A 27,795-nucleotide genomic window follows, 5' to 3' on the forward strand; every position below is an offset into this window, starting at 1 on the left:
ACCTGGGATTACAACTAACAGAGGATGTAATGGAATTTTTATGTTTAATGCTGGCCTGCCCTGTCATCTTTGAAATCACTTCTTATGATCATTAATCTGATTTCTTTTCTATTGCATTTGACTTCTGTGCCCTTCAGAAATACAAAATCGTTTCCATGCTTTTCAAAGGAAGGATTTCCATTTGTACTCAAAAGTAGACCTACACATGACCTGTGCGAGATTGTGCAGTTCAGCTCTTCACTGCTTTGTTGGTCCAGAGAGTTGGTGCTCTCATTATGGTGAGACTTGAATAGCAAGAGAAACAACTCGGGGATGGTCCTCATTCCACTTCAGTTCAACATGTCATGTAATGCTGTACAGAGAAACTTGTTTTTGCCATATCATGGGGACTATGCTATTGTCCCTTAAGGATGAAAAAAGAAATCACATTGATTTCAAAATATAGTAATGATTATCAGTAAAGAAAGAAAGCAGTGGGAGACATATGAGAGATGCAGGCTGCATATACTGGTCATGGAAAGTAAAACCAAATGGATGCACCATGAATTTGCTGATGGATCAGCATCTTTACACTGAATTCTAGAAGAAGAATCACTTTATACACGATGGTCTTTGCTAATCAGCTATAATCAGATCTTCCTAGAATGATGAAGTAATTAAACCTTGTTCACTGGTACTGATCGTATATAATTGTTTCCATACTGTTGGCCGAAACAACTATAGGAGGGTTTGCAAAGGCCATAAGTACTCAAGGTCTTTGAGGTAATTTCTCTGTATAAACAATGCAAATATTTTATTGCTGGAGTTTGGTTGAAATTTTTAAACAGGCTTTAAATCTATCAGGATTTTCCTGTGGGTTTCTGCTTAGGAGAGTGGGGGTGGTGATGGTGACTGGGTAACATGAAAGGCCCTGTTTTCCTGCAGTGGGGGCCCAGGGCTCTTTCATCTTAGTCTGACTGCTGTCCCACTGCTGCTTGAGGATTTGGAGTGTGTAAAAGTCCTGTGCTTTTTAATTATGTTTGAGCCTTTTAAGAAGCCCATGCCATAAAGGGAGAGATGGAAACATATGCAGTGAAATATTTTATATCCAATTTGAGGATTCAACCGAAGGTCTCCGCTTGGGCCAAATCAGAGCCTTCAAATAGATCAAAGGTAGCATGGAGTTGAGGCTGACCTCTTTGCTGGATAGAGTGGCAATACTTTATGATAATTAATATCATGTTAGCTGCATTAAAATTGCGCAAGGAAAGTAGGATAAAGGAGAGCATATTCCTCAGATTTTCACCATCTAAATTATTAACTTTTTTCAAAATTGTATTTCATATATGTGAATATGTACACTGATTTTTATAGTTATCATTGTGATATATGTTATATTGGACTTTTAGCTTTCATATTTAACATTGTGTGATAAACATTTCCCACACTGCATCATGATTCAGTGAAACATTTTAAATGGTGTTACAATATCCTATAGAATTCCTGTACTGATGTGCATTTACCTACTCAGTTATAGGACTTTTAGATTGTGTTTGAGTTTTTCATTATAAGACTCAATGAATAGATATAATTTTAAAAAATTTCTCTGGACCCGTTTTCCTAGAATATATTCTACAAGTTGAAATTGCTGGGAAAAGGAATTTCCCATTAGCTCCACAACTTTAGCAGAATTGGGTATTATCTGAGTTCTTTTTTCAAGTGGAATTGAAAATTGTTTTAGGGTTAAAGAGTTGCCTCAGGGTTGTTTTTCCTATGATAACCATCAGTTTGACACACACACAAAATTGTATTCTAGGAAGAAAGAACATTCTTCTCTGTTGACAAGTAGCTATCATATTTTTAAAAAGGAAGTTTTGCAAGTGGCATGGCAGGCATAGTTGCTTCCAATAAGAAGCAAGTTTGAGGCCGGGCGCCGTGGCTCAAGCCTGTAATCCCAGCACTTTGGGAGGCGGAGGCAGGTGGATCACGAGGTCAACAGATCGAGACCATCTTGGTCAACATGGTGAAACCCCGTCTCTACTAAAAATACAAAAAATTAGCTGGGCATGGTGGCGCATGCCTGTAATCCCAGCTACTCGGGAGGCTGAGGCAGGAGAATTGCCTGAACCCAGGAGGCGGAGGGCGCAGTGAGCTGAGATTGCACCATTGCACTCCAGCCTGGGTAACAAGAGCGAAACTCCGTCTCAAAAAAAAGAGAAACAAGTTTGAGGTACCTGATTCTCTGTCTGCTGCTGCTGCAGCAAAAAAATTATACTTGCCATAGAAATCAATGTAGGAGAGGAGAACATTATGGATTAGCAATACCCAAGAGAATGCTCAGCTTGCCAGTGACTGCAGTGCCTGAAGTTGAAGTTAATGAAATACAGGCTTCATGAAAATCCTAGGGTGTAGTATTCCTTAGTTCCACTAAAATGCAACCACAGTCCTCCTTCTCAGCATAGCCATAAATCCAAGTAAAACTATATGTATGTATCACTGGGTGACAGAACACAAATGTTTTTGAACCAAGAGAGGCCTTTATGCAGATTACTATGCAATGGTAGAGACAAGGCTTGAGTTTATTTCAGATTGTTGTTTTTTATGGCTAACTAGAAGAAAATCTCAGAGAGATTCATGTCTTCTTTTCTCTCTTGCTGGCTGACTATACCTAGCTCAATTCATGAGCTTCACCTCCTGAATCTTGCATTTGCTGATGGCTTGATTTCATTTCAGGTTCTGATCTACAATGGCCAACTGGACATCATTGTGCCAGCCTCTCTGATAGAGCGCTCCTTGATGGGCATGGACTGGAAAGGATCCCAGGAATACAAGAAGGCAGAAAGAAAAGTTTGGAAGATCTTTAAATCTGACAAGGAAGTGGCTGGTTACATCCGGCAAGTGGGTGACTTCCATCAGGTAGGAAGATGCTTGGGGGCGGGCAGGTTGTAGGAATGGGAGAGTGGGATTGAAAATAAAGCCTGAATACCAGTGAGACATGGCTGACCTTAAGCAAAGCCATACAACAGCCAACATGTGTCTTCTGTGGCCCTACTTTCCACAGAGAAGAGTGGTCTGAGGTCATACATACATAGGACTAAATATAAAACCAGAGAAAAAATTTAGACATTGTTCAAGAGGTAAGGAGACAATTCATTAAAAAGACAGTACTCAGTCCAAAAAGGCAAATCATTAATGAGAGAATTGCAGTCTATTTGGGGAGAGAGGTTGACAAATTATAAGAGGAAGTTTCAATACAATTTCGTCTGGCAAATGTATGATCATATTTTTATATTAGACCTGGAACCTCAGGACAAAATCTCTCTAGCTGATACCCTAGTGCAACCTCCATTGTGGGGCCAGACGTTACTTCTCTTCCTTTCTTGCAATGTTCTCTTCAAGTTTTGGAATCATGTTTATGCTGGCTTCTTAAAATAAGGTGGGAAGTATTTCCTCTTTCTATTGTTGGAAACAGTATCTTTTTAATAAGTGTTAGGAGAATTTATTGGTGAAGCCATCTGGGCATGGAGATTTCATTGAGGGAAGGGTTTTGTTGCTGTTCTTGATAAATAGTTAAGTGTACATCTTTATAGAATACATGTAATATTTTGATAAGTGTATATAATGTTAATGATAAATCAGGGTATTTAGGATATCTGTCACCTCAAACATGTATCATTTTGTTATATTGCGAACATTTCAAATCTCTTCTAGCTGTTTTGAAATATGCAATATATTGTTGTTAACTATAGTCACTCTGCTGTGCTATTGAACACAAGAATTCCTTCTAGCTAACTGTTTGCACCTGTTAACCAATCTCTCTTCATCTTCCCACCCATCCCCACTTCCCAGCCTCTGGCAACTATCATTCTATTCTCTGCCTCTGTGAAATCAAATTTTAGGCTCCCACATAAGAGTGAGAAATACAGTATTTGTCTTTCCATGCCTGGCTTATTTCATTTAACATAATGACCTCCAGTTCCATCCATGTCACTGCATGTGATAGGATTTTGTTCTTTTTTATGGCTTAATAATATTCCCTTGCATATATATGCCACATTTTAAAATTCATTCATTTGTTGATGAATACTTAGGGTGACTCCATGTCATGGCTGTTGTCACTAGTGCTATAATAAACATGGGATGCAGATATTCCTTTGATATACTGATTTATTTTCCTTTAAATACCAAGTAGAGAAATTGCTGCAGTGTATGGTAGTTCTATTTGTAGTTTCTTGAGAAACCTTCATATTGTTTTCCATAATGGCTATACTAATTTACATTCCCACTTAACAGTGTATGAGTTTCTTTTCTCTGCATCCTCATCAGCATCTGTTACTTTTTGTCTTTTTTGGTAATAGCCATTCTAACTCCAGTGATATGATACCTCTTTGTGGTTTTAATTTGCATTTCCTTGGTGATTAGTGATGCTGAGCATTTTTCCGGATGCCTGTCCAGCACTTGTGTGTCTCCTTTTGAGCCATGTCTATTAAGATCCTTTTCTCACTTTAATGGTATAATTTGTGTTTTGTGTTCTTTAGTTGCTTGAATTCCTTGTATCTTCTGGATATTAATCTTTTGTCAGATGGTTACTTGGCAGATACTTTCTCCCATTCACCTGGTTGTCTCTTCACTCTATTGTCCCTTTTGCTGTATAGACATTTTTTAGTTTAATGTAGATCCATTTGTCTGTTTTTTGTTTTATTGCCTTTGCTTTTGGGGTCTTGGCCATAAAAGCTTTATCTACACCAGTGTCCTGAGTGTTTCCCCTGTTCTACTGGTTTTATTATTTTAGGTCTTATGTTTAAGTGTGTAATCCATTTTGAGCTTATTTTACATGTATATCATGAGAAATAGGGGTTTAGTTTTTGAGCTTATTTTTAATTTATATGGTGAGAGAGAGAAGTTTAGTTTCATTTTTCTGCATGTGGATCCCAGTTTACCCAGCACCATTCATTGAAGAGGGTGTCCTTTCCCCAGTATATCTTCTTGTCAGCTTTGTCAAAGATTATTTGGCTATAAATACATGGATTTATTTCTGGGTTTCCCATTCTGTGCCATTGGTCTATGTGCCTGTTTTTATACTAATACCTTGCTGTTTTGGTTATTATTGATTTGTAGTATATTTTGAAAACAGGTAGTGTGATGCTTCCAGCTTTGTTATTTTTGCTCAGTGTTGCTTTGACTATTTGGGGTCTTGTGTGATCCATGAGAATTTTAGAACTTTTTTTCTATTTCTGTGACAAATGCCATTGGTATTTTAATAGTTAGGCATTGAATATGTAGATTGCTTTAGTCAGTATGATCATTTTAACTATTAATTTTTCTAATCCATGAGCATGAGATGTCTTTCCATTTGTTTGTGTCCTCTTCAATTTCTTACATCCATGTTTTATAGTTTTCCTTGTAGAGATCTTTCACCTCCTTGATTAAATCTATTTTAAGATTATTTATTTATGTTGTAGCTATCATAAATGAGATTGCTTTCTTGATTTCTTTCTTAACTAGTTCATTATTGGTATATACAAATGCTAGTGACGTTTGTATGTGATTTGTATCTTACAACGTTATTGAATTCATTTATGAGTTATAAAAGGTTTTTGGTGGAGTCTTTAGGCTTTTGTATATAAAAGAGCCAAATCATGAGTGAAATTCCATTCACAATTGCTACAAAGAGAATTAAATACCTAGGAATACAACTTACAAGGGATGTGAAGGACCTCTTTGAGGAGAACTACAAACCACTGCTCAAGGAAATAAGAGAGGACACAAACAAATGGAAAAACATTCATTGCTCACGGTTAGGAAGAATCGATACTGTGAAAATGGCCATATTGCCCAAAGTAATCTATAGATTAAATACTATCCTCAACAAGCTACCGTTGACTTTCTTCACAGAATTGGAAAAAAACACCTTAAATTTCATATGGAACCACCGAAAAGCTCACATAGCCAAGACAATTCTAAGCAAAAAAAACAAAACAAAACAAAACAAAAAAATAAAGCTGGAAGCATCACACTACCTGACTTCAAACTATACTGCAAGGCTAGGGTAACCAAAACAGCATGGTACTGGTACCTAAACAGATATATAGACAAATGGAACAGGACAGAGGCCTCAGAAATAATGCCACACACCTAAAACCATCTAATCATTCGCAGACCTGACCAAAAAAAGCAATGGGGAAAGGATTTCCCATTTAATAAATGGTGTTGGGAAAACTGGATAGCCTATGCAGAAAGCTGAAACTCCCTTCCTTACACCCTATACAAAAATTAACTCACGATGGATTAAAGATTTAAATGTAAGACATAAAACCCTAGAAGAAAACCTAGGCAATACAATTCAGGACATAGGCATGGGCAAAGGCATTTTGACTTAAATATCAAAAGCAATGACAACAAAAGTCAAAATAGACAAACGGGATCTAATTAAACTAAAGAGCTTCTGCACAGCAAAAGAAACTATCATCAGAGTGAACAGGCAACCTACAGAATGGGAGAAAATTTTTGCAGTTTACCCATCTGACAATGGGCTAATATGCAAAATCTACAAAGAACTTAAATGTACAGGAAAAAACAACCTCATCAAAAAGTGGGCAAAGGATATGAACAGACGCTTCTCAAAAGGAGACATTTATGCAGGCAACAAACATGAAAAAAAGCTCATTATTCCCGGTCATTAGAGAAATGCAAATTAAAACCACATTGAGATACCATCTCATATCAGTTAGAATGGTGATCATTAAAAAGTCAGGAGACAGCAGATGCTGGTGAGGATGTGGAGAAATAGGAACGTTTTTACACAGTTGTTGAAAGTGTAAATTTGTTCAACTATTGTGGAAGACAGTGTGGCAATTCCTCAAGGATCTAGAACTAAAAATACCATTTGACCCAGCAATCCTATTACTGGGTATAAGCCCAAAGAATTATAAATCATTCTATTATAAAGACACATGCACACGTATGTTTATTGCAGCACTGTTTACAGTAGCAAAGACTTGGCACCAACCCAAATATCCATCAATGATAGATTGGATAAAGAAAATGTGGCACGCTCGTTGAATCCGCAAACGGTGAGTCGGAGCTGCATTTCCAGACTGATCTTTGTTGCCCACAGAACGGGGAAACTCCCAAGTATAAAAAAGACACGGGACGCCAGGCAGTAGGTCTGCCTGGCGAAGCCGGCAGCCGGGGCGGCGGCGGCCGGCCCTACCCAGCAATCCCCACAGGGCGTGCTTGTCCGGGTGCCCTGTTGAACCGGCAACCTGAGACTTGAGAGGGCTGGACTTGAGACTGAATGAGACTTGGACAGTAGGCCAGCCCAGGGGATTGCAGGGACAGATCGTTTGGGACACCCAGTGGGACGAACAAAACCGCGATTTCAAACTATCCCAAGCAGACAGTCCGAGATGCTCTGTGGGGGAGGGGCGTCCACCACTACCGAGGCAACCCATCCCTACTGAGATACACGCCCACTGCTGACGCAGCCAGCCGTTGCCGAGGCAACCCGTCCCTACTGAGATACACGCCCACTGCTGACGCAGCCTGCCGTTGCTGAGGCAACACGCTACAACGAAGAGACTCTGCCGCAGGGCATGGTAGAGACCACAGCAGAGCCTGCAGGAACAGGGCGAATCACACAACAGCAGGGCGGAGCCTCGGCAGCCAAACAGTGGCTAGTCTGCCTTCTAGCTGGGCAGGACACCTCATCGGACATCGAAAAATAAAGCCCGAACCCCCCAACACAGAGCATTTGAGAAAAAAAGGGTTTTTTTTAATGAGCTCTGTTGCAGCAGAATCAAACATAGCAGCCTAACAGCCCTGAATGAACAACAGAGCTCACAGCTCAGCAATTGAGCTCCAAAAAAGTACAGACTGTCTCCTCAAGCAGCTCCCTGACCCCTCTATATCCAAAAGACTGACATTTGGCAGGCATCATCCTGGGACAAAGATAGCAGAAAAAGAAACGGGTAGCATCCCTCGCTGTGCCACAGCTGCTAGAGGTGCACCCCAGACAAGCAGGGCCTGGAGTGGACCTCAGCAGTCGTACAGCGAAGGGGCTAGGCTGGTAGAAGGAAAACCAAGTAACAGAAATACTTCATCGTCAACAATCTGGGTGTCCACTCAGAGACCCAATCGAAAAGTCAGCAACTACGCAGACGACAAGCGGATAAACCCACAAAGATGGGAAGAAACCAGCGAAAAAAGGAGGAAAACACCCGAAACCAGAACATCTCGCCTCCTAGAAAGGACCAAAACTCCTCACCAGCAAGGGAGCAAAGCTGGACGGAGAATGACTGTGACGAAATGACGGAATTAGACTTCAGAAGGTGGATAATGAGAAACTTTTGTGAGCTAAAAGAACATGTATTAAATCAATGCAAAGAAACTAAGGAACTTAAAAAAAGATATGAGGAAATGATAACAAGAATGGATAACTTAGAGAGGAATATAAATGAATTAAAGGAGCTGAAAAACACAATACGAGAACTTCGCGAAGCATGCACAAGTTTCAATAGCCGAATTGACCAAGCAGAAGAAAGAATATCTGAAGTCGAAGACCAACTCAATGAAATAAAACGAGAAACCAAGATTAGAGAAAAAAGCGCAAAAAGGAATGAACAAAGTCTCCAAGAAATGTGGGACTATGTGAAAAGACCTAATCTACGTTTGATAGGTGTACCAGAAGGGGACGAAGAGAATGAATCCAAGCTGGAAAATACTCTTCAGGACATCATCCAGGAAAACTTCCCCCACCTAGCAAGACAGGCCAACACTCAAATGCAGGAAATACAGAGAACACCACAAAGATATTCCGCAAGAAGAGCAGCCCCAAGGCACATAATCGTCAGATTCAACAAGGTTGAAATAAAGGAGAAAATACTAAGGGCAGCCAGAGAGAAAGGTCGAGTTACCCACAAAGGGAAGCCCATCAGACTCACAGCAGATCTCTCGGCAGAAACACTACAAGCCAGAAGAGAGTGGGGGCCAATATTCAACATTCTTAAAGAAAAGAACTTTCAACCCAGAATTTCATATCCAGCCAAACTGAGCTTCAGAAGTGAAGGAAAAATAAAATCCTTTGCGAACAAGCAAGTACTCAGAGATTTTGTCACCACCAGGCCAGCTTTACAAGAGCTCCTAAAAGAGGCACTACACATAGAAAGGAACAACCAGTACCAGCCATTCCAAAATCACACTAAAAGTTAAAGAGCATCAACATAATGAAGATTCTACAACAACTAACAGGCAAAACAGCCACTTAGCATCAAAATGGCAGTATCAAATTCACACATAACAATATTAACCCTAAATGTAAATGGACTAAATGCACCAATCAAAAGACACAGACTGGCAAATTGGATAAAAATCCAAAACCCATCAGTGTGCTGTATCCAGGAAACCCATCTCACATGCAAGGATACACAAAGGCTCAAAATAAAGGGATGGAGGAAGATTTACCAAGCAAATGGAGAGCAAAACAAAGCAGGAGTTGCAATTCTCATCTCTGATAAAATAGACTTTAAAGCAACAAAGATCAAAAGAGACAAAGAAGGCCATTACATACTGGTAAAAGGATCGATAAAACAAGAAGAGCTAACGATCCTAAACATATATGGACCCAATGCAGGAGCACCCAGATACATAAGGCAAGTTCTTAATGACTTACAAAGAGACTTAGACTCCCACACAATAATAGTGGGAGACTTTAACACTCCACTGTCAATATTAGACAGATCAACCAGACAGAAAATCAACAAGGATATCCAGGGCTTGAACTCAGACCTGGAGCAAGCAAACCTGATAGACATTTACAGAACTCTCCACCCCAAATCCACAGAATATACATTCTTCTCAGCACCACATCATACCTACTCTAAAATTGACCACATAATTGGAAGTAAAGCACTGCTCAGCAAATGCAAAACAACTGAAATCATAACAAACAGCCTCTCAGACCATAGTGCAATCAAGTTAGAACTCAGAATTCAGAAACCGACCCAGAACCGCACAGCTTCATGGAAACTGAACAACTGGCTCTTGAATGTTGACTGGGTAAACAATGAAATGAAGGCAGAAATAAAGAAGTTCTTCAAAACCAATGAGAATGAAGACACAACATGCCAGAACCTCTGGGACACATTTAAAGCAGTCTCTAGAGGAAAGTATATAGCAATAAGTGCCCATATGAGGAGAATGGAGAGATCCAAAATTGACACCCTATCGTCAAAATTGAAAGAGCTAGAGGAGCAAGACCAAAAAAACTCAAAACCCAGCAGAAGACAAGAAATAACTAAGATCAGAGCTGAGCTGAAGGAGATTGAGACACGAAAAACCCTTCAAAAAATCAATAAATCCAAGAGCTAGTTTTTTGAAAAGATCAACAAAATAGACAGACCACTAGCCAGATTGATTAAAAAGAAAAGAGAGAACAACCAAGTAGATGCAATAAAAAAATGATAAAGGGGAAATCACCACAGATTCCACAGAAATTCAAACCATTGTCAGAGAATATTACAAACAACTCTATGCACATAAACTAGTAAACCTGGAAGAAATGGATAAATTCCTGGACTCCTGTGTCCTCCCAAGCCTAAACCAGGAGGAGGCTGAAACTATGAATAGACCAATAACAAGGTCAGAAGTCGAGGCAGCAATTAAGAGCCTACCACACAAAAAAAGCCCAGGTCCAGATGGGTTCACAGCCGAATTCTACCAGACACACAAAGAGGAGCTGGTACCATTCCTTCTAAAACTATTTCAAACAATCCAAAAAGAGGGAATACTTCCCAAATCATTTTACGAGACCAACATCATCCTGATACCAAAACCCGGCAGAGACCCAATAAGAAAAGAAAACTTCAGGCCAATATCCATGATGAACATAGATGCAAAAATCTTCAATAAAATATTGGCAAGCCAAATGCAACAGCAAATCAAAAAACTTATTCACCATGATCAAGTAGGATTCATCCCGGGGATGCAAGGCTGGTTCAACATACTCAAGTCTATAAACGTAATTCACCACATAAACAGAACCAAAAACAAAAACCACATGATTATCTCAATTGACGCAGAGAAGGCATTTGACAAAATTCAACAGCCCTTTATGCTAAAACCCCTCAATAAACTTGGTATTGATGGAATGTATCTCAAAGTAATAAAAGCTATTTATGACAAACCAACAGCCAATATCATACTGAATGGGCAAAAACTGGAAGCATTCCCTTTGAAATCTGGCACTAGACAAGGATGCCCTCTTTCACCACTCCTATTCAATACAGTTCTGGAAGTTCTAGCCAGAGCAATCAGGCAAGAAAAAGAAATAAAGGGTATTCAAATAGGAAAGGTGGAAGTCAAATTGTCTCTATTTGCAGACGACATGATAGTATACCTAGAAGACCCCATCACCTCAGCCCAAAAACTCCTGAAACTGATAAGCAACTTCAGCAAAGTCTCAGGATATAAAATCAATGTGCAAAAATCACAAGCATTCGTCTACACCAATAACAGACTTAAAGAAAGCCAAATCAAGAATGAACTGCCATTCACAATTGCTACAAAAAGAATAAAATACCTTGGAATACAACTCACAAAGAATGTAAGGGACCTCTTCAAGGAGAACTACAAACCACTGCTCAACAAAAACAGAGAGGACACAAACAGATGGAGAAACATTCCATGTTCATGGTTAGGAAGAATTAATATCGTGAAAATGGCTATACTGCCCAAAGTAATTTACAGAATCAACGCTATCCCCATCAAGCTACCATTGACTTTCTTCACAGAACTGGAAAAAACCACCATGAACTTCATATGGAACCAAAAGAGAGCCCGCATAGCCAAGTCAATTCTAAGCAAAAAGAACACAGCGGGGGCATCACACTACCGGATTTCAAACTATACTACAAGGCTACAGTAATCAAAACAGCATGGTACTGGTACCAAAACAGAGATATAGACCAGTGGAACAAAACAGAGGCACCAGAGGTAACACAACATATCTACAACTATACAATCTTTGATAAACCTGACAAAAACAAGCAAGGGGGAAAGGATTCCCTGTTTAACAAATGGTGTTGGGAAAACTGGCTAGCCATGTGCAGAAAGCAGAAACTGGACCCCTTCCTGACACCTTACACTAAAATTAACTCGAGATGGATTAAAGACTTAAACATAAGACCTGGCACCATAAAAACCCTAGAAGGAAATCTAGGCAAAACTATCCAGGACATAGGAGTAGGCAAGGACTTTATGAACAAAACACCAAAAGCATTGGCAACAAAAGCCAAAATAGACAAATGGGACCTAATGAAACTCCACAGCTTCTGCACGGCAAAAGAAACAGTCACTAGAGTGGATCGGCAAGCAACAGAATGGGAAAAAATGTTTGCAGTTTACCCATCTGACAAAGGGCTGATATCCAGAATTTACAAAGAACTCAAACGGATTTACAGGAAGAAAACAAACAAGCCCATTCAAAAGTGGGCAAAGGATATGAACAGACACTTTACGAAAGAAGACATATATGAGGCCAACAATCATATGAAAAAATGCTCATCGTCACTGATCATCAGAGAGATGCAAATCAAAACCACATTGAGATACCATCTCATGCCAGTTAGAATGGCGATCATTAAAAAATCTGGAGACAACAGATGCTGGAGAGGATGTGGAGAAAAAGGAACACTTTTACACTGCTGGTGGGAGTGTAAATTAGTTCAACCATTGTGGAAGACAGTGTGGCGATTCCTCAAGGCCTTAGAAATAGAAATTCCATTTGACCCAGCAATCCCATTACTGGGTATATATCCAAAAGACTATAAATCGTTCTACTATAAGGACACATGTACACGAATGTTCATTGCAGCACTGTTTACAATAGCAAAGACCTGGAATCAACCAAACTGCCCATTGATAATAGACTGGATTGGAGAAATGTGGCACATATACACCATGGAATATTATGCAGCAATCAGAAATGATGAGTTTGTGTCGTTTGTAGGGACATGGATGAATCTGGAGAACGTCATCCTCAGCAAACTGACACAAGAACAGAAAATGAAACACCGCATATTCTCACTCATAGGTGGGTGATGAAAAATGAGAACACATGGACACAGAAAGGGGAGTACTAAACACTGGGGTCTATTGGGGGGAAAAGGGGAGGGCCAGTGGGAGGGGGAGGTGGGGAGGGATAGCCTGGGGAGAAATGCCAAATGTGGGTGAAGGGGAGAAGGAAAGAAAAGCACACTGCCATGTGTGTTCCTACGCAACTGTCTTACATGCTCTGCTCATGTACCCCAAAACCTAAAATCCAATACAAAATTAAAAAAAAAAAAAAAGAAAATGTGGCACATATACACCATGGAATACTATGCAGCCATAAAAAAGGATGTTTATATCCTTTGCAGGGACATGAATGAAGCTGGAAACCATCATTCTTAGCAAACTACTGTAAGAATAGAAAACCCAATGCCCTATGTTCTCACTCGTAAGTGGGAGTTAAACAATGAGAACCCATGGATACAGGGAGGGAAACATCATGTACTGGGGTCTGTTGGTGGGTGGTGGGGGTGGGGTTAGGAGAGGGATAGCATTAGGAGATGTAGATGACAGGGTGATGGGTGCAGCCAATGACCATGGCATGTGTATACCTATGTAACAAACCTGCATGTTCTGTACATGTACCCCACAACTTGAAATACAATTTTTAAAAAAAGGAAAATGGAAAAAGTGTTTGGAAAAAAAAAAGAGATCATGTCATCTGCAAAGAGAACAGTTAGACTTGCTCTTTTTCAGTATGGATGTCTTTTGTTTCATTTTCTTACTCTATTGCTCTGGCTAGGACTTCTGGTACTATGTTGACAAAGAGTGGTGAAAGGGGACATTCTTGTCTTGTTCCAGTTCTTAGAGGAAATGCTTTCAGCTTTTCTCTATTTGGTATGATGATGTTTGTCCTATATGGCCTTTATTATGTTGAGGTATGTTTCTTGTATGCCTGATTTGTTGACAGTTTTTGTCATGAAAGGATGTTGGATTTTATCAAATGTTCTTCTTAATCTATTGAGATGAACTTATAGTTTTTGTCTTTTATTCTGTTGTTGTGATGTATCATGTTTATTGATTTGCATATGTTGAACCATCCTTGCATTTCTGGGATAAATTCCACTTGATTATTGTGTATTATCTTTTTGATGTGTTGTTGGATTCTGTTGGCTAATATTTTGTTGAGTATTTTTACATCTGTATTCATTAGGGAGATTGACCTGTAGTTTTCTTTCTGTGTATGTCCTTGTCTGTTTTTGATATTCGGATGATAGCCATGTAGAATAAATTAGAAAAAAATTCCCTCCTTTTTAATTTTAAAGAATTAATTTGAAAAGAATTTGTATTCGCTCTTCCATATAAGTTTGGTAGAATTTGGCAGAAAAGCCATTCAGTCTTGGACTTTCTTTTGTTGGGAGAATTTTTGTTACCGATTCAATCTTATTATTCTTAATTGGTCTGGTTAAGTTTTCTATATCTTCCTGGTTCAATTTTGGTCAGCTGTATATGTCCAGAAATGTATCCATTCCCCTAGGTTTTCTAGTTTATTCGGCTAAAATTGTCCATAATAGTCTCTGATGATCATTTGTATTTTTGTGGTATCAGTTGTAATGTCTCCTTTTTCATTTATGATTTTATTTATTTGGGTTTTCTCTCTTTTTTCTTGGTTAGTTTAACCTAGTCTACTTTATTGATTTTATTTATCTTTTTTAAAAACAGGATTTTTGTTTCATTGATCCATTGTACTTCTTTTTAAGTTCTATTCCATTTAGTTCTGCTCTGATTTTTATTATTTCTTTTGTTATAATTCTGGGTTTAGAACAAAAGAAATTAGGTTTGGTTTGTTCCTGCTTTTCTAGTTTTTTAAAGATGCATCTTTAGATGTATATATAATCTCTTTTTACTTTTTTGATGGAGGTGTTTATTACTATAAAATTCCATCTTAGCACCACTTTTGCTGTATCCTATAGGTTTTGGTATTTTGCATTTCTATTTTCATTTGTTTAAAGAAATTTTTTAATTTTCTTCTTCATTTCTTAATTGATTCAATGGTCATTCAGGAGCATGTTTTTAATTTTCATGTATTTGTACAGTTTCCAGAGTTTTCCTTGGTATTGATTTCTAGTTTAATTCCATTGTAGTCTTGATATGTACTTGATATGATTCTGATTATTTTACATTGTTGAGACTTGTTTAATGGCATAACAAATGATCTGTCCTGGAGAGTGTTTCATGTGCTCATGAGAAAAAAATGCATTATGCAGCCATTGGATAATATGTTCTGTAAATGTTCTATTTTGTCTAAAGTGCAGTTTAAATCTGATGTTTTTTGCTTACTTTTCTGTCTAGATCATGGCCAGTTTTGAGACTGTTTGTTGAAGTCCTCAATTATTATTGTATTGGAGCCTATCTCTCCCTTTAGATCTAATACTGTTTGCTTTATATATATGGGTGCTCCAGTGTTGGCTGCATATATTTAATATAATTGGAATGGCTATATCCATTTGCTAAATTGACAACTTTTTCTCTTTTTATAATTTTTATATTGAAATCTATTTTATCTGATATAAGTATGTCTACTCCTCACTTTTGGTTTCTGTTTACATGGAGTATCATTTTTTATTCCTTTATTTCAGTCTCTGTGTGTCTTTGCAGCTGATAGGAGTTTCCTGTAGGTAGCTGATATGGTTTGGATATTTGTCCTTTCCATGTCTCATGCTGAAATGTGATTTCCAGTATTGGAGATGGGGCCTTGTGGGAGATGATTAGATGATGGGGAGGATTCCTCATGAATGGCTTTGCATCAGCCCCTTGGTGATAAGTGAGTTTTCACTCAGTTAGTTCATGTGAGATCTGGTTATTTAACAGTGTCTGGGACCTCTGCCTCTCTCTCCTTTCTACTCTTGTCGTGTGAAACATGTGCTTCCGCTTTGCCTTCTGCCATAATTGTACACCTTCTGAAGCCCTCATCAGAATCTGAGCAAATGTTGGTGCCATGCTTGTATAGCCTACAGAATTATGAGCTAATTAAACCTCTTTATAAATTGCCTAGCCTTAGGTATGTTTTTATTGTGATGAAGGAATGGCCTAATGCAATAGCATATAGTTAGATCATGTTTTTTTTTTTTTTTAATCCATTCAGCCAGTTTATGTCTTTTAAGTGGAGAATTTAATCCATTTGCATTCATGGTTATTATTGATTGATGAGAACTTATTTCTGCCATTTTGTTCATTGGTTTCTGGTTGTTTTGTATATCCTTTATTCTCCTTTTCTTCTCTTATTACTTATCATTTAGATTAATGGTTTTCTGTAGTTGTAACATTTGAATCTTTTCTCATTCTCATTCGTGAGAAGCCAGTGAGTTTATATGTTCATGTTTTCTTGATGGTAGGTATTGTCCTTTCACTTCCCAACATAGGGCTCCCTTAAACATTTCTTGTAGGGCCAGTCCAACTGGGAATGAATTTCCTCACTTTTTGTTTGTCTGGCAAAGACTTTCTTTGTCCTTTTTTGAAGGATGGCTTTTCTAGGTATAGTAATCTTGGTTGTCAGTTTTGTTCTTTCAGCACTTGGAATATATCATTCAGTGCTTTGAATGTATCTTCTCATTTTCTCCTGCCCTACAAAGTTTCTGATGAGAAAACTGTTAATCTGATGGGGATTTCCTTATATGTGCCTTTACAATTTTCTCTTGCTGATTTTGGAATTCTTTATTTGTCTTTGACTTTTGACAGTCTAACTCTAATATGCCTTGGAGAAGACATTTTTAGATTGAATCCATTTAGAGATTTTTGAGCTTCCTATTCTGGATGCCTATCTCTTGCAAGGCTTGGGAAGTTTTGGGCTATAATGTCACTAAGTAAGCTTTCTGTGCCTTTGCTTGTCTTTTATTCTCTTGAAACACCCAAAATGTGAGTATTTGGTTGCCTGTTTTATGGTGTTCCATAAGTCATGTAGACTTTCTTCATTCTTTATTAATCTTTATATATATATATGCACTTTTTTTGTCTGAGTTACTTCAAAAGACCTTTCTTCTAGTTCAAAAAGTATTTATTTGCCTGATCTAGTCTAGTATTGAAGCTCTTGATTAAATTTTTGTTTCATTCATTGAATTCTTCAGTTACAGAATTTCTGATTGATTCTTCTGTATGATATCTCTTTCATGAGTTTCTCATTCTGATTATAAACTTTTTTTCTGATTTCTTTGTATTATGTGTGTTACCATGTATCTCACTGAGCTTCTTTAATAACACCATTTTGAAATCTTTTCCAAAAATGTCATAGATTTTTCACTGAAATCTGTTAGAGAGTTATTGTTTCTTTACATATGTCACATTTCCTTGCTTTTTCATGTTTGTGTGTGTTTACATTGATAATTATGAATCTGGTGTAACAGTCCCTTCTGATTTTTTGAATTGACTCTTGTAGAAAAGATGTTTTCCTATAGTTGTATCTATAGTGTTGGTTGTGTAGGGCACTTTGGTTTTGATTTTTGGTGGACACAGCAATGTAGTCTTCAGATGACTTCTTCAGCTATAATCAGTGTCAGTGGTATCTCTGAGTTCCTCAATGGGTTAGGGTGTGGTTGTTAGTGGATGCTGTAGTGAGGCCTTGCTATGGATTCGGACACCAGGTAGGCCAGTTATCTGGCATTAGTGATTGTGGCAACAGACTGAGCATGCTGTTCCTTGGGTTACCAAGGTGGTAACAGACTGAGCATGCTGTTCCTTGGGTGGCTTCTATGGGGTAGAAGCAGGTCTGAGTGGGCTGATCCTTGGGCCTTCATATTATTTGGCTGTGTCCCCACCCAAAGCTCATCCTGAATTGTAGCTCCCATAATCCCCACATGTCATGGGAGGGACCCCATGGGTGGTAATTGAATCATGGGGGCAGGTCTTTCCCATGCTGTTCTCATGATAGTGAATAAGGCTCATGAGATCTGATGGTTTTATAAAAAGGAGTTCCTCTACACAAGCTCTCTTGCCTGCTTCCATGTAAGATGGGCCTTTGCTTCTCCTTTGCCTTCCACCATGATTGTGAGGCCTCCCCAGCCATATGGAACTGTGAGTACATTAAACCTCTATCCTTTATAAATTATCCAGTCTTGGGTATGTCTTTAATAGCACCATGAAAATAGACCAATACAGGCCTCCAGGTGGCTTGTTGAAGTGCTAGCAGTGGCAGTAGTGGGCCAAGCTGGCAAGTGGATCGCTGAACTCCTGGGCAGTGTGTGCGGCATCAGCAATGGCGATAGCAGCAGTGGGCACTAGCATTGATGGCAGCAAACTGGGTGGGCCAGTCCCCTAGCCCCAAGGTTGGGCATATGCAGGTGAGTGCTGGTGGTGATGGCAGCAGGCCATCCTCATGTCCTTGGAAGGGATGCATGGGCTCCAGCATTGGTGGGCAAAGTATATTGATCTCTAGACCTCTGGGTAATGCACATATGCACTGGCAGGCTGTGGAGGCCTGTTTTTTAGCATCCCCAGGTGTGGATGGGCAAGGCAGGCCTCTGGACAGTGCCCACAGGCAGTGGTGAGGGTGGTGCTAGGTGAGCTGGAGTTGTTCTCAGGACCCTCAGTGGTGTGTGCATACAAAGGCAGTGTCAGGCAGGGCTGATCAATTCCCAAGCTCCCAGACAACATGCAAAGGCACTGGCAACCTGTGTGGGCCCATCTTCAGTTCCCTGGAAGGTGTGTATGCATGCCAGTGGCAGTGGATGGGGTAGATCAATCCCCAGACTCCTGGACATTGTGTATGGGCACAGGTGAAGGCAGTGCTGGATGAGGCAGGCCCGTGCTCAGGCCCCTAGATGGCACATAGGAGTGGTACCTGTGGCAGTGTATGGATTGGATCAATCCTCAGGCCTTCGAATGGTACACTAGAATGCCAGTGGGTGTCTTTAGGTACTCTGATGGTGCATGTGGGTACCAGTGGCAGTGGAGGTGGTAGATTGATCTGCTGGTTCCCAGATGATGTGTGGGAACTGGTGGTGGTGGCAGGCAGGCAGACCTGTTTTTAGACTTCCTAATGGTATGTATAAGCACCAGCTGTGGCAGGCAGACCAGGATGATCTCCAGGACCTTGGATGGTGCCCTTGGGCCAAGAGACAGGCTGGATGGGCCTGTCCTCAGGTCCTGGGACATTGTCTGGATGAGCCAGTTCCCAGGCCTCCTTAAGATATGTGCAGGTGTGCAGCAGCCCTGCTGCTGGGGGGTAAGGATTTTATGTCAGTGGCAACAGCCCCAGGCACGCAGCTCTCAGGCTCTAGAGAGTGCATGCTTTGGCTCCCTTCAGCCCTAGGGCAGCCTCTCCAGTGTGCTTCACTATCCATTTCTTGGGGCATAAGACATTGCATGAGGTAAAGTTCTGGGGACCCACCTGCACTGCTGGCTCCAGCCACCATCGTGATGCTGTAACCCTTTGGGTAGATGTAGAGGGGTGTCTACAGGGGTTCATGGATGTAGATATGTAGCGGGTATTGGGCCCCAAGGTGTGATGTAGTCTGGTGGGGGCTGAGCTCTCAGATGGCAGCATGCTATAGCTACTTGAATCTCAGAGGATATGTGGGACCCAGTGTGAACTTCCTCTCCAGAATAATGTCATTACGTGGACTCCAGGCATCTCTTTATACTAATATCAGAGCTTGTGAGGGCTGAGAGGCTCACCTGTGGCTACAATTGTAGGAGTTTGTGGTGGGAATATGGACTGCCAACTGTTGGGGATCTCTTACTTACCTTTTCCCCATACTGGGAGGAGTTTTCCCTGGCTCTGAATTGATCTTGGCTGGGTCAACTGCTTCACTTCCCTTTCCTTCTATGCCTCAGAAGTTCCCACTTTGCTACTGAGTTCCACTGTATCTCTAGATGTTATATTTGACATCTAATTATCTGCTTGCCATTCTGGACCTTCTTTTAGGAGGAGGTGAGAGCCAGGTGCCCCAGGCAGCCATCTTGAAGCACCTCCAAGGGAAGGTTTGCAATTGCAGATTCAATTTCTAAAATAGGTATGGGATTAATTACCTTTTCTATTTCTTCATGTGTCAGTTTTCATAGGTTGTACTTTTTTTCAGGAATTAATCTGTTTAATCCAAAATTTCAGATTCATTGACACAATGTTGCTTTTATAACATCATCCTTTTTTGTTTGTTTGTTTTTTGAGACAGAGTCCCACTCTGTCTGCCCAGGCTGGAGAGCAGTGGCATGATCTTGGCTCACTGCAACCTCTACCTTCTAGGTTCAAGTGATTCTCATGTCTCAGCCTCCCAAGTAGCTGGGACTACAGGAGTGCGCCAATACGCCTGGCTATTTTTTTGTATTTTTTAGTCGAGACAGGATTACGCCTTGTTGGCCAGGCTGTTCTTGAATTCTTGACTTCAAGTAATCTGCCTGCCTTGGCCTCCCAGAGTGCTGGGATTACAGGCATGAGCCACTGCGCCCGGCCTGTCACATCATCTTAATATCACTTGATGTTTCTTAAGATCTCTGGTGTTTTTAGTAATTAGTGCCTCTCTTGCCTAAGGTTTAACAGTTTTATTCTTCTCAAAGAACCAATTTTTATCTTTGTTGATTTTCTCTATTATATTTTTGCTTTCTGTTTTATTAATTGTTGCTTTATTACCTTCCTGCCGTTCTTTTCATTGTGTGTGATTTACTATTCTTTTTTAAAAAACAACATGAATTTTTAGCCTTTATTTCTAATATATGCATCCAATGGGAGAGATAAATTTGTGTTGTTTAAGCCATCCAGTTTGGTATCCTCATAAGACTGTTGAGAGGGATTTGATATGTTAATAAGCTTAGAGCAATTTCTGGCTCATAGTAAATTTTGCGATTTTTGTTTTTATTATTACCCTGGATTGCTTACAAGAGTACATATAACAGAGAAAATTGTAAATAGTAATAGTCAAAACTCTAGGAAAACTTATTGAAAATCAACCTATGAGAGAAAGTTGGAATATTAATATTCAGCCATTAAGGGCATATTTGAACGTTGAGCTACTAGGGAGTGATGGACATGTCATCTCCTCCCATCTGCTACACTACTTCGTGATGAAAATCTCACTGGGCATACACAGGATCTCCTCAAGACTCTTTGGTGGCTGCCTCTGACACCTGTTATTTTATATCCCCTGGACCAGCCATGTGAAAGCTCCCATGCCTGACATTCCACATGTGTCCTGCTTGGCTCTTTGCATAAAATGTCCAGCTTGGGAGGCCAGATTGCTGCTTCAGGGCAACATGTCCCACAGAGGTGGGAAAAGGAATTGGCCGCCAGTCAGAAACTGGTGGCAAATATCACACTAAACCCGCTAACTCTTCTTGTGAATGTGAAACACATTTAGAGATGAAATGGTACTTCTCTGGCTGCCAGAAAACAAGTAACAAAAGAGGCAAGGCCCACATATGTTTGTGATAGGGAGTGTTTCACCACGCAGCAAGGGATCTGCATTTTGTGTAGGTGATTTTAAACTGTTGGCAGAGATCCTTCCTGCTTAGTGCCTCAGCATTGGTTTGGGCTGGTTTGTGGAGATGAGGGTTAGGAGGAGGGAAAAGCGCTCCTGTGTGAACAAAGGCATTCTCTGTGAGGCTTGGATCTAAGAATACTGTCTAAATGTCAAGTGTCTGATAATGAAGAAAACGGACCTTAGCCATGGATTTGCTTTTCAGCATTAGACACACAAAACAGGAGCATAAGTGTGTGTCTGCCAAAAAGGCAACCTCACTCTCAGCCAAACACTATAGCTCTTAATTAAAAAAACTGAAACCAAAGTAGACTTGTCTCTGGATGGCTACCTAAAATGCCCACTTAAAGGAATGACAGCTCTCCTAGGGGAGTAGCAGGATACTGAGAGAGGGGGCAATTTTCCCCATGTATTCACATCGAGCCATGCCCAGAGAAATCAAATGCAACTCCCACCAGCCTTCCGAGATCCCATGAAGAGTGAGTGCTTCTGGTTCCTCATTGTTGGTTCTGACCTAGAAGGTAACAAGTCTTTAGTATTGGTTCTATTTTAAGGATCAGACACTGCCCTGTTAGATAATCTGAGAAGACTTTCTGAGCTTCTGTAAGATTTGGAAGTTGTCTGTAAATGCACGATTTGGACTACCTTATTTCTAAGATATCATCTAACAAAAATCTGAAATATCTACATCTTATGAATGCCCAGAGGGGCTCAGTTAGCAAGCAATGAAGAATAGTGTTGTGAGCTTCAGGAAATGCTCTTATACTTATATAGATGTGTGTGTGTGTGTGTATACATATAATGTGCGTACATATATGTGTACATGTATGTATGTATATGTGCATATATACACATACATGTATACATATGTACATGTGCGTACATATATACATATATATATGTACACATACACACAGACCTATCTCTTTCCACCAATATGGAGAGAAATATACACAAAATGTAAGTCTCAGGCTACATGATATCCAAAGTCATGGGTAGTCTCTGCACTGGCATTGACCATGAACCCTTCCTAGTGTTATCTCTGGGTCCCAGAAGTTGAGTCCTCTTTCTCCTTGTCTGTTGACAACCCATGGCCATCAGTCTCAAGGCCACCCTTTTGGGATCTTTCTCCAAATATTAAAGTTGCTGTTCATTATCTGAGTTGATGTTGTCACTGCATTAGAAATGTAGGGACATTTTGTTCTTTTATTTTTTATTTTTATTTTTATTTTTATTTTAAATTTTTTATTGGATTTTAGGTTTTGGGGTACATGAGCAGAGCATGCAAGACAGTTGCGTAGGTACACACATGGCAGTGTGCTTTGCTTTTCTTCTCCCCTTCACCTACATTTGGCATTTCTCCCCCGGCTATCCGTCCCCACCTCCCCCTCCCACTGGCCCTCCCCTTTTTCCCCCCAATAGACCCCTGTGTTTAGTACTCCCCTTTCTGTGTCCATGTGTTCTCATTTTTCATCACCCACCTATGAGTGAGAATATGCGGTGTTTCATTTTCTGTTCTTGTGTCAGTTTGCTGAGGATGATGTTCTCCAAATTTTGTTCTTAAACATCAGCCCTAAGGAAGTTTTGACTCCACATTTAGAAATTTAAAATTTTGGCGGGGTGCAGTGGCCCACACCTGTAATCTCAGCACTTTGGGAGGCTGAGGCAGGTGGATCACTTGAGGCCAGGAGTTCAAGACCAGCATGGTCAACATGGTGAAACCCTATCTCTACTAAAAATACAAAAATTAGCCAGGCACGGCGGCGTACTCCTGTGATCCCAACTACTCAGGACTCAGAGGCATGAGAATCGCTTGAACCCTAGAGGTGGAGGTTGCAATGAGCCGAGATTGTGCCATGGCACTCCAGATTGAGGAGTGAGCCTGTCTAAAAAAAAAAATTAAAAATTGTAATGAGAATAATAGCCATACTGACAAATTTCAAGAATTTTTTTAGAATAAATGTCATTAAGCTGAATGTCGTGAAGAAAACACTTGTTTTTTCCATTGTTATTTTATTGAAAATATCTTTATTGACACAAATCATTTTTCATATAAACTGAAAAAATGTTGAGTCATTGAGCGGTTTTCATTTTTACCAAATCTCACAGGGTGTAGCTTCTGTAATCATGAGTTTTGCATGATCTCCAACAACCTGATTTTCCTGACTGCAATTTGAGCCATTATTATTTTTATTTTATGTTTTCGCTATCAATATCAGTTCCTTTTTCTTCAAAAACTGCAAGATGCATTACCTCTGCTAGGTTGTATTTAATAGCTGGAAAAAATTTTAGGTCTCATTTTCCAGGGAAGGGAAACTGAAACCCACAGGTGAAGTGACTTCCCTAAAGTATCCTACCCATTTCATGTCTGAGCTGAGGTTAGAATCTTGGCTTCCAGCCCAGAGTTTCTCTGCTTCACAAGCATATTCACTACCGGAATAATGGAATCACAGCAGTATGCTGGGACAGTTACAATTGGAGCCCATATGCATCCCTGCCATAATTAAAGCAGGGCTGAGAAATAATGTATTTCACATCTAGTGTTAGCTCTGAAACCACCCAAGGTGACCACCTCCTATAGACAGAGAGAAGATTGGGTTTTTTGTTTTGTTTTGTTTTTTGAGATGGAGTCTTGTTCCGTGTTCCAGGCTGGAATGCAGCGGTGTGATCTCAGCTCACTGCAACCTCCACCTCCCGGGTTCAAGCGATGCTCCTGTCTCAGCCTCCTGAGTAGCTGGAATTACAGGCATGCACTATCGTACCTGGCTGATTTTGTATTTTTAGTAGAGATGGGGTTTCACATATTGGCCAGGCTGTTTTGAGCTTCTAACCTCAGGTGATCCACCCATCTTGGCCTCCCAAATTGCTGGGATTACAAGCGTGAACCACTGTGCCCAGCCAAATGGGTTTTTAAAAAAGGAACTAAGGCTTGGTGGCGAGGCCAGGTTCATATAATGTTAAGAAAAGTTATGGCTTTATCTGGGAAATTGTGATATTAATAAAAGAATGCATGCCAAAATTGGCCAAAATGAGCAGTGAGAACATGGTGGGCAGTGTCATGGATAAGAGAATACAGGGCAGGGCACAGGGCAGCGTGCATAGTCTGGCTCACAGCCTGCAGCTGGGAGAGTGAGAGCTAGGGGAGAACAGAAGGGGAACATGGTGCCTGGATAGCAGGCAAGGAGTGTGTGTTCCATGGTTTAAGCAGTGGGGATCTATCAGAGGTTTCAAAGCACATTTTTAAAAGCTGTTCTTTGGGAAGTTTATAATGGTAACTTTAGGATGAATTCAGGGTGAGGAGACTCTAGAAATAGGAAGTCATATAAGGATCTTTATTGGAAGAAGATTCTCCATCTATTTCATATGTCCACCTTCTTGATACTGATTTGGAAGCCTTGAAATAGAGGTCTGGGGATATAGGTTTTGGAATGTTCAAGCTGTGAGGATTAATTCCCTGTTTGAGAGATGGTGTTTACTGTGTGTCAGGGAGATCACCACATGCTGGTGTCCCTGGCACTTCCTCAGTGGCCCTAGTAGTCATCCTCAGCCCCCTAAAGCACAAACCCTGCACCAAGGCTTGCACCTTGACCTTGACCTGGGTTTGGTATATGGAGCCCTCAGCCACACTCTGCTCAGGGGCGTCTCCCAAAATGTCCTGTTTCCATCAGGAATCAGATGTTCTGCTAGACGTTGTATCTAGGGAAACCAAAGGGAAGGAGCACGCTGCCCCAAAGCTTGACTGTTCTGGACAACCCTCACCAATTAGAGGGGGTTCATGACATGAGGGGAAGGTGGAGTTAGACAAACCTGGTTTAAACTTTCATTTTGCCACTTGCTAGCTGTGGGCTGGTTGCTGGTCCTGGAAACTCTTGTGTTTTGTTTTGTTTTGTTTTGTTTTGAGATGGAGTCTCGCTGTATCACCCAGGCTGGAGTGCAGTGGTGTGATCTCAGCTCACTGTAACCTCAGCCTCCCAGGTTCAAGTGATTCTTCTGCCTCAGCCTCCCAAGTAGCTGGAATTATAGGTGCCCACCACCACAGTTGGCTATTCTTGTGTTTTTAGTAGAGATAGGGTTTCACCATTTTGGCCAGGCTAGTCTCAAACTCCTGACTTCAGGCAATCCACCCACTTTCGACTCCCAAAGTTCTGGTATTACAGGTGTGAGCCACTGAGCCCAGCCAGTCCTAGAAACCCTTGAGTGAGAACAATTACTTCACAGGGGTGATGGGAAGGTCAAAAGAGATGGTAAGGATGGTGACCGATGATTCGGTGTCTGTGAGCCCTCAGGCCATGGTCTACCACACACTTTTTTAATCCACAATTTTATGGAATCCGAGTAGCTATCCTAAAAACTGTCATGGTATTTACTAACTCCTAACCGAGGAAACAGAAGCTTTGCCTGAGGAACTTGCTTAAGACTTCTAACAGTAATAGTATCTGAGATTTGAACATCCAAATTTCCATCTTTCTACCACCCTACAGTGTCTGTAAGTACCTGTGAGGAGAGTGGAGTGGGGAGGGATGAACTGCAGCTGGAGCAAGGCTCCATGTCCCCTGTATTAGTCTGTTCTTGTGCTGCTACAAGGAAATACCCAAGACGGGGTAATTTCTAAGAAAATTAATAAGAATAAAATTACTAAAATAAGAGGTTTAATTGGCTCACAGTTCTGCAGGCTGTACAGGAAGCATGGCTGCATCTCCTTCTGAAGAGGCCTCAGGGCGTTTTACTTATGGCAGAGGGCAAAGCTGGTGCAGATGAGAGATGCCACACACGTTTAAACGAGCAGATCTCGCGAGAACTCACTATTGCCAGGACAGCACCAAGGAATGTTGCTAAACTATTCATGAGAAATCTGCCGCATGATCCAATCACCTCCCACCAAGCCCCACCTCCAACACTGGGGATTACCGTTAGACATGAGATTTGGGTGGGGACACAGATCCAAACCATATCACTGCCCTTGGGGCATGTGGTAGTGGTGGCAAGGGGGTGGTGTGGCGGTGGTGGACAGTGTATTTGGCAGCACATCCTAATCACCATAGAATACTTTGTTCCCTAAAAAAAGGAGGACTTCTTGGGCCGGGCACAGTGGCTCACTCCTGTAATCCCAGCACTTTGGGAGGCCGAGGCGGGTGGATCACAAGCTCAAGAGATCAAGACCATCCTGGTCAACACGGTGAAACCCCGTCTCTACTAAAAATACAAAAAATTAGCTGGGCATGGTAGTGCATGCCTATAATCCCAGCTACTCGGGAGGCTGAGGCAGGAGAATTGCCTGAACCCAAGAGGCGGAAGTTGCAGTGAGCCGAGATCTCACCATTGTACTCCAGCCTGGGTAACGAGAGTGAAACTCTGTCTCAAAAAAAAAAAAAAAAAGAGGACTTCTTATAAGGAGATGGATGAGGTATGGTTTGTCTGCAGAAAGCAGTAACAACCACAGCTTTCCAATTGTGCTTTTCTAAAACTCAAATTAACTTGAGTTTGTTTCTTGAGTACATACCAGTAGAATATGGAGGAAAGAATGACCACAGTCCTTCGAGTGGAATCAGGCCAGGATTTGAACGTTTTCACAGATAGTCCACAGAGGAAATGATAGACAGCTAGCCACCTGCCTTTCTTGGTATTACTGCTGACAATTCATTTTTTTGTGTGTTTTATTAAGAATTTTAAACAGCTTAGGAAGCATTGTGAACTTTTTCTGAAGGAACAGTTCCAGAAAGGTCTTCAGCAAGTCCTTGATAACATTGACATGATCAGAGGAAGCAACAAGCCACAGATGTCACTTTTGCATTTGACTAGATGAGAGGGAATGAAGTTTTCAAAAACATATTGAATGGAGGAAAATAACTGTTACAGGCTTAAGGCAATGATAACCAAATACAGTTAATTCCATGGAAAAATGTTTTGGCCTTGGCTGGGCGTGGTGGCTCACATCTGGAATCTCCACACTTTGGGAGGCTGAGGTGGGAGGATCGTTTGAGCCCAGGAGTTCAAGACCAGCCTGGGTGGGCAACATAGTAAGACCCTGTCCCTGCAAAAAAAAAAAAAAAAAAATTAGCCAGGTGTGGTGGTGCATGCCTGTAGTCCCACCTACTTGGGAAGCTGAGATGGGCGGCTCACTTGAGCCCAGGAGGTCAAGGCTGCAGTGAGCTATATTCACACCAGTATACTTCAGCCTGGGCATCAGAGTAAGACCCTGTCTCAAAAAAAAAAAAAAAAAAAGTTTTGGCTTTGTTACAGAAATGAGCAAACAGAATCTTCATCTCCCGACCAGCAGTCACCTTCTACAGTGATAGATATCTTC

At 40.7% G+C, this 27,795-nt stretch overlaps 1 protein-coding gene across 1 annotated transcript in view; it reads left to right on the forward strand.

Moving 5' to 3' along the window:
* Positions 1–27,795, forward strand: part of CPVL (carboxypeptidase vitellogenic like) — a 157,662-nt gene that overhangs the window by 111,851 nt on the left and 18,016 nt on the right. Inside the window, exon 12 of the mRNA XM_002751466.7 lies at positions 2,713–2,895. Within this exon, the coding sequence (XP_002751512.2) occupies positions 2,713–2,895 (183 nt within the window). The remainder of the gene's footprint in view (positions 1–2,712; positions 2,896–27,795) is intronic.

This window comes from Callithrix jacchus, chromosome 11 (assembly GCF_049354715.1).
Source record: "Callithrix jacchus isolate 240 chromosome 11, calJac240_pri, whole genome shotgun sequence".
In the NCBI taxonomy this organism is placed as follows: domain Eukaryota; kingdom Metazoa; phylum Chordata; class Mammalia; order Primates; family Cebidae; genus Callithrix; species Callithrix jacchus.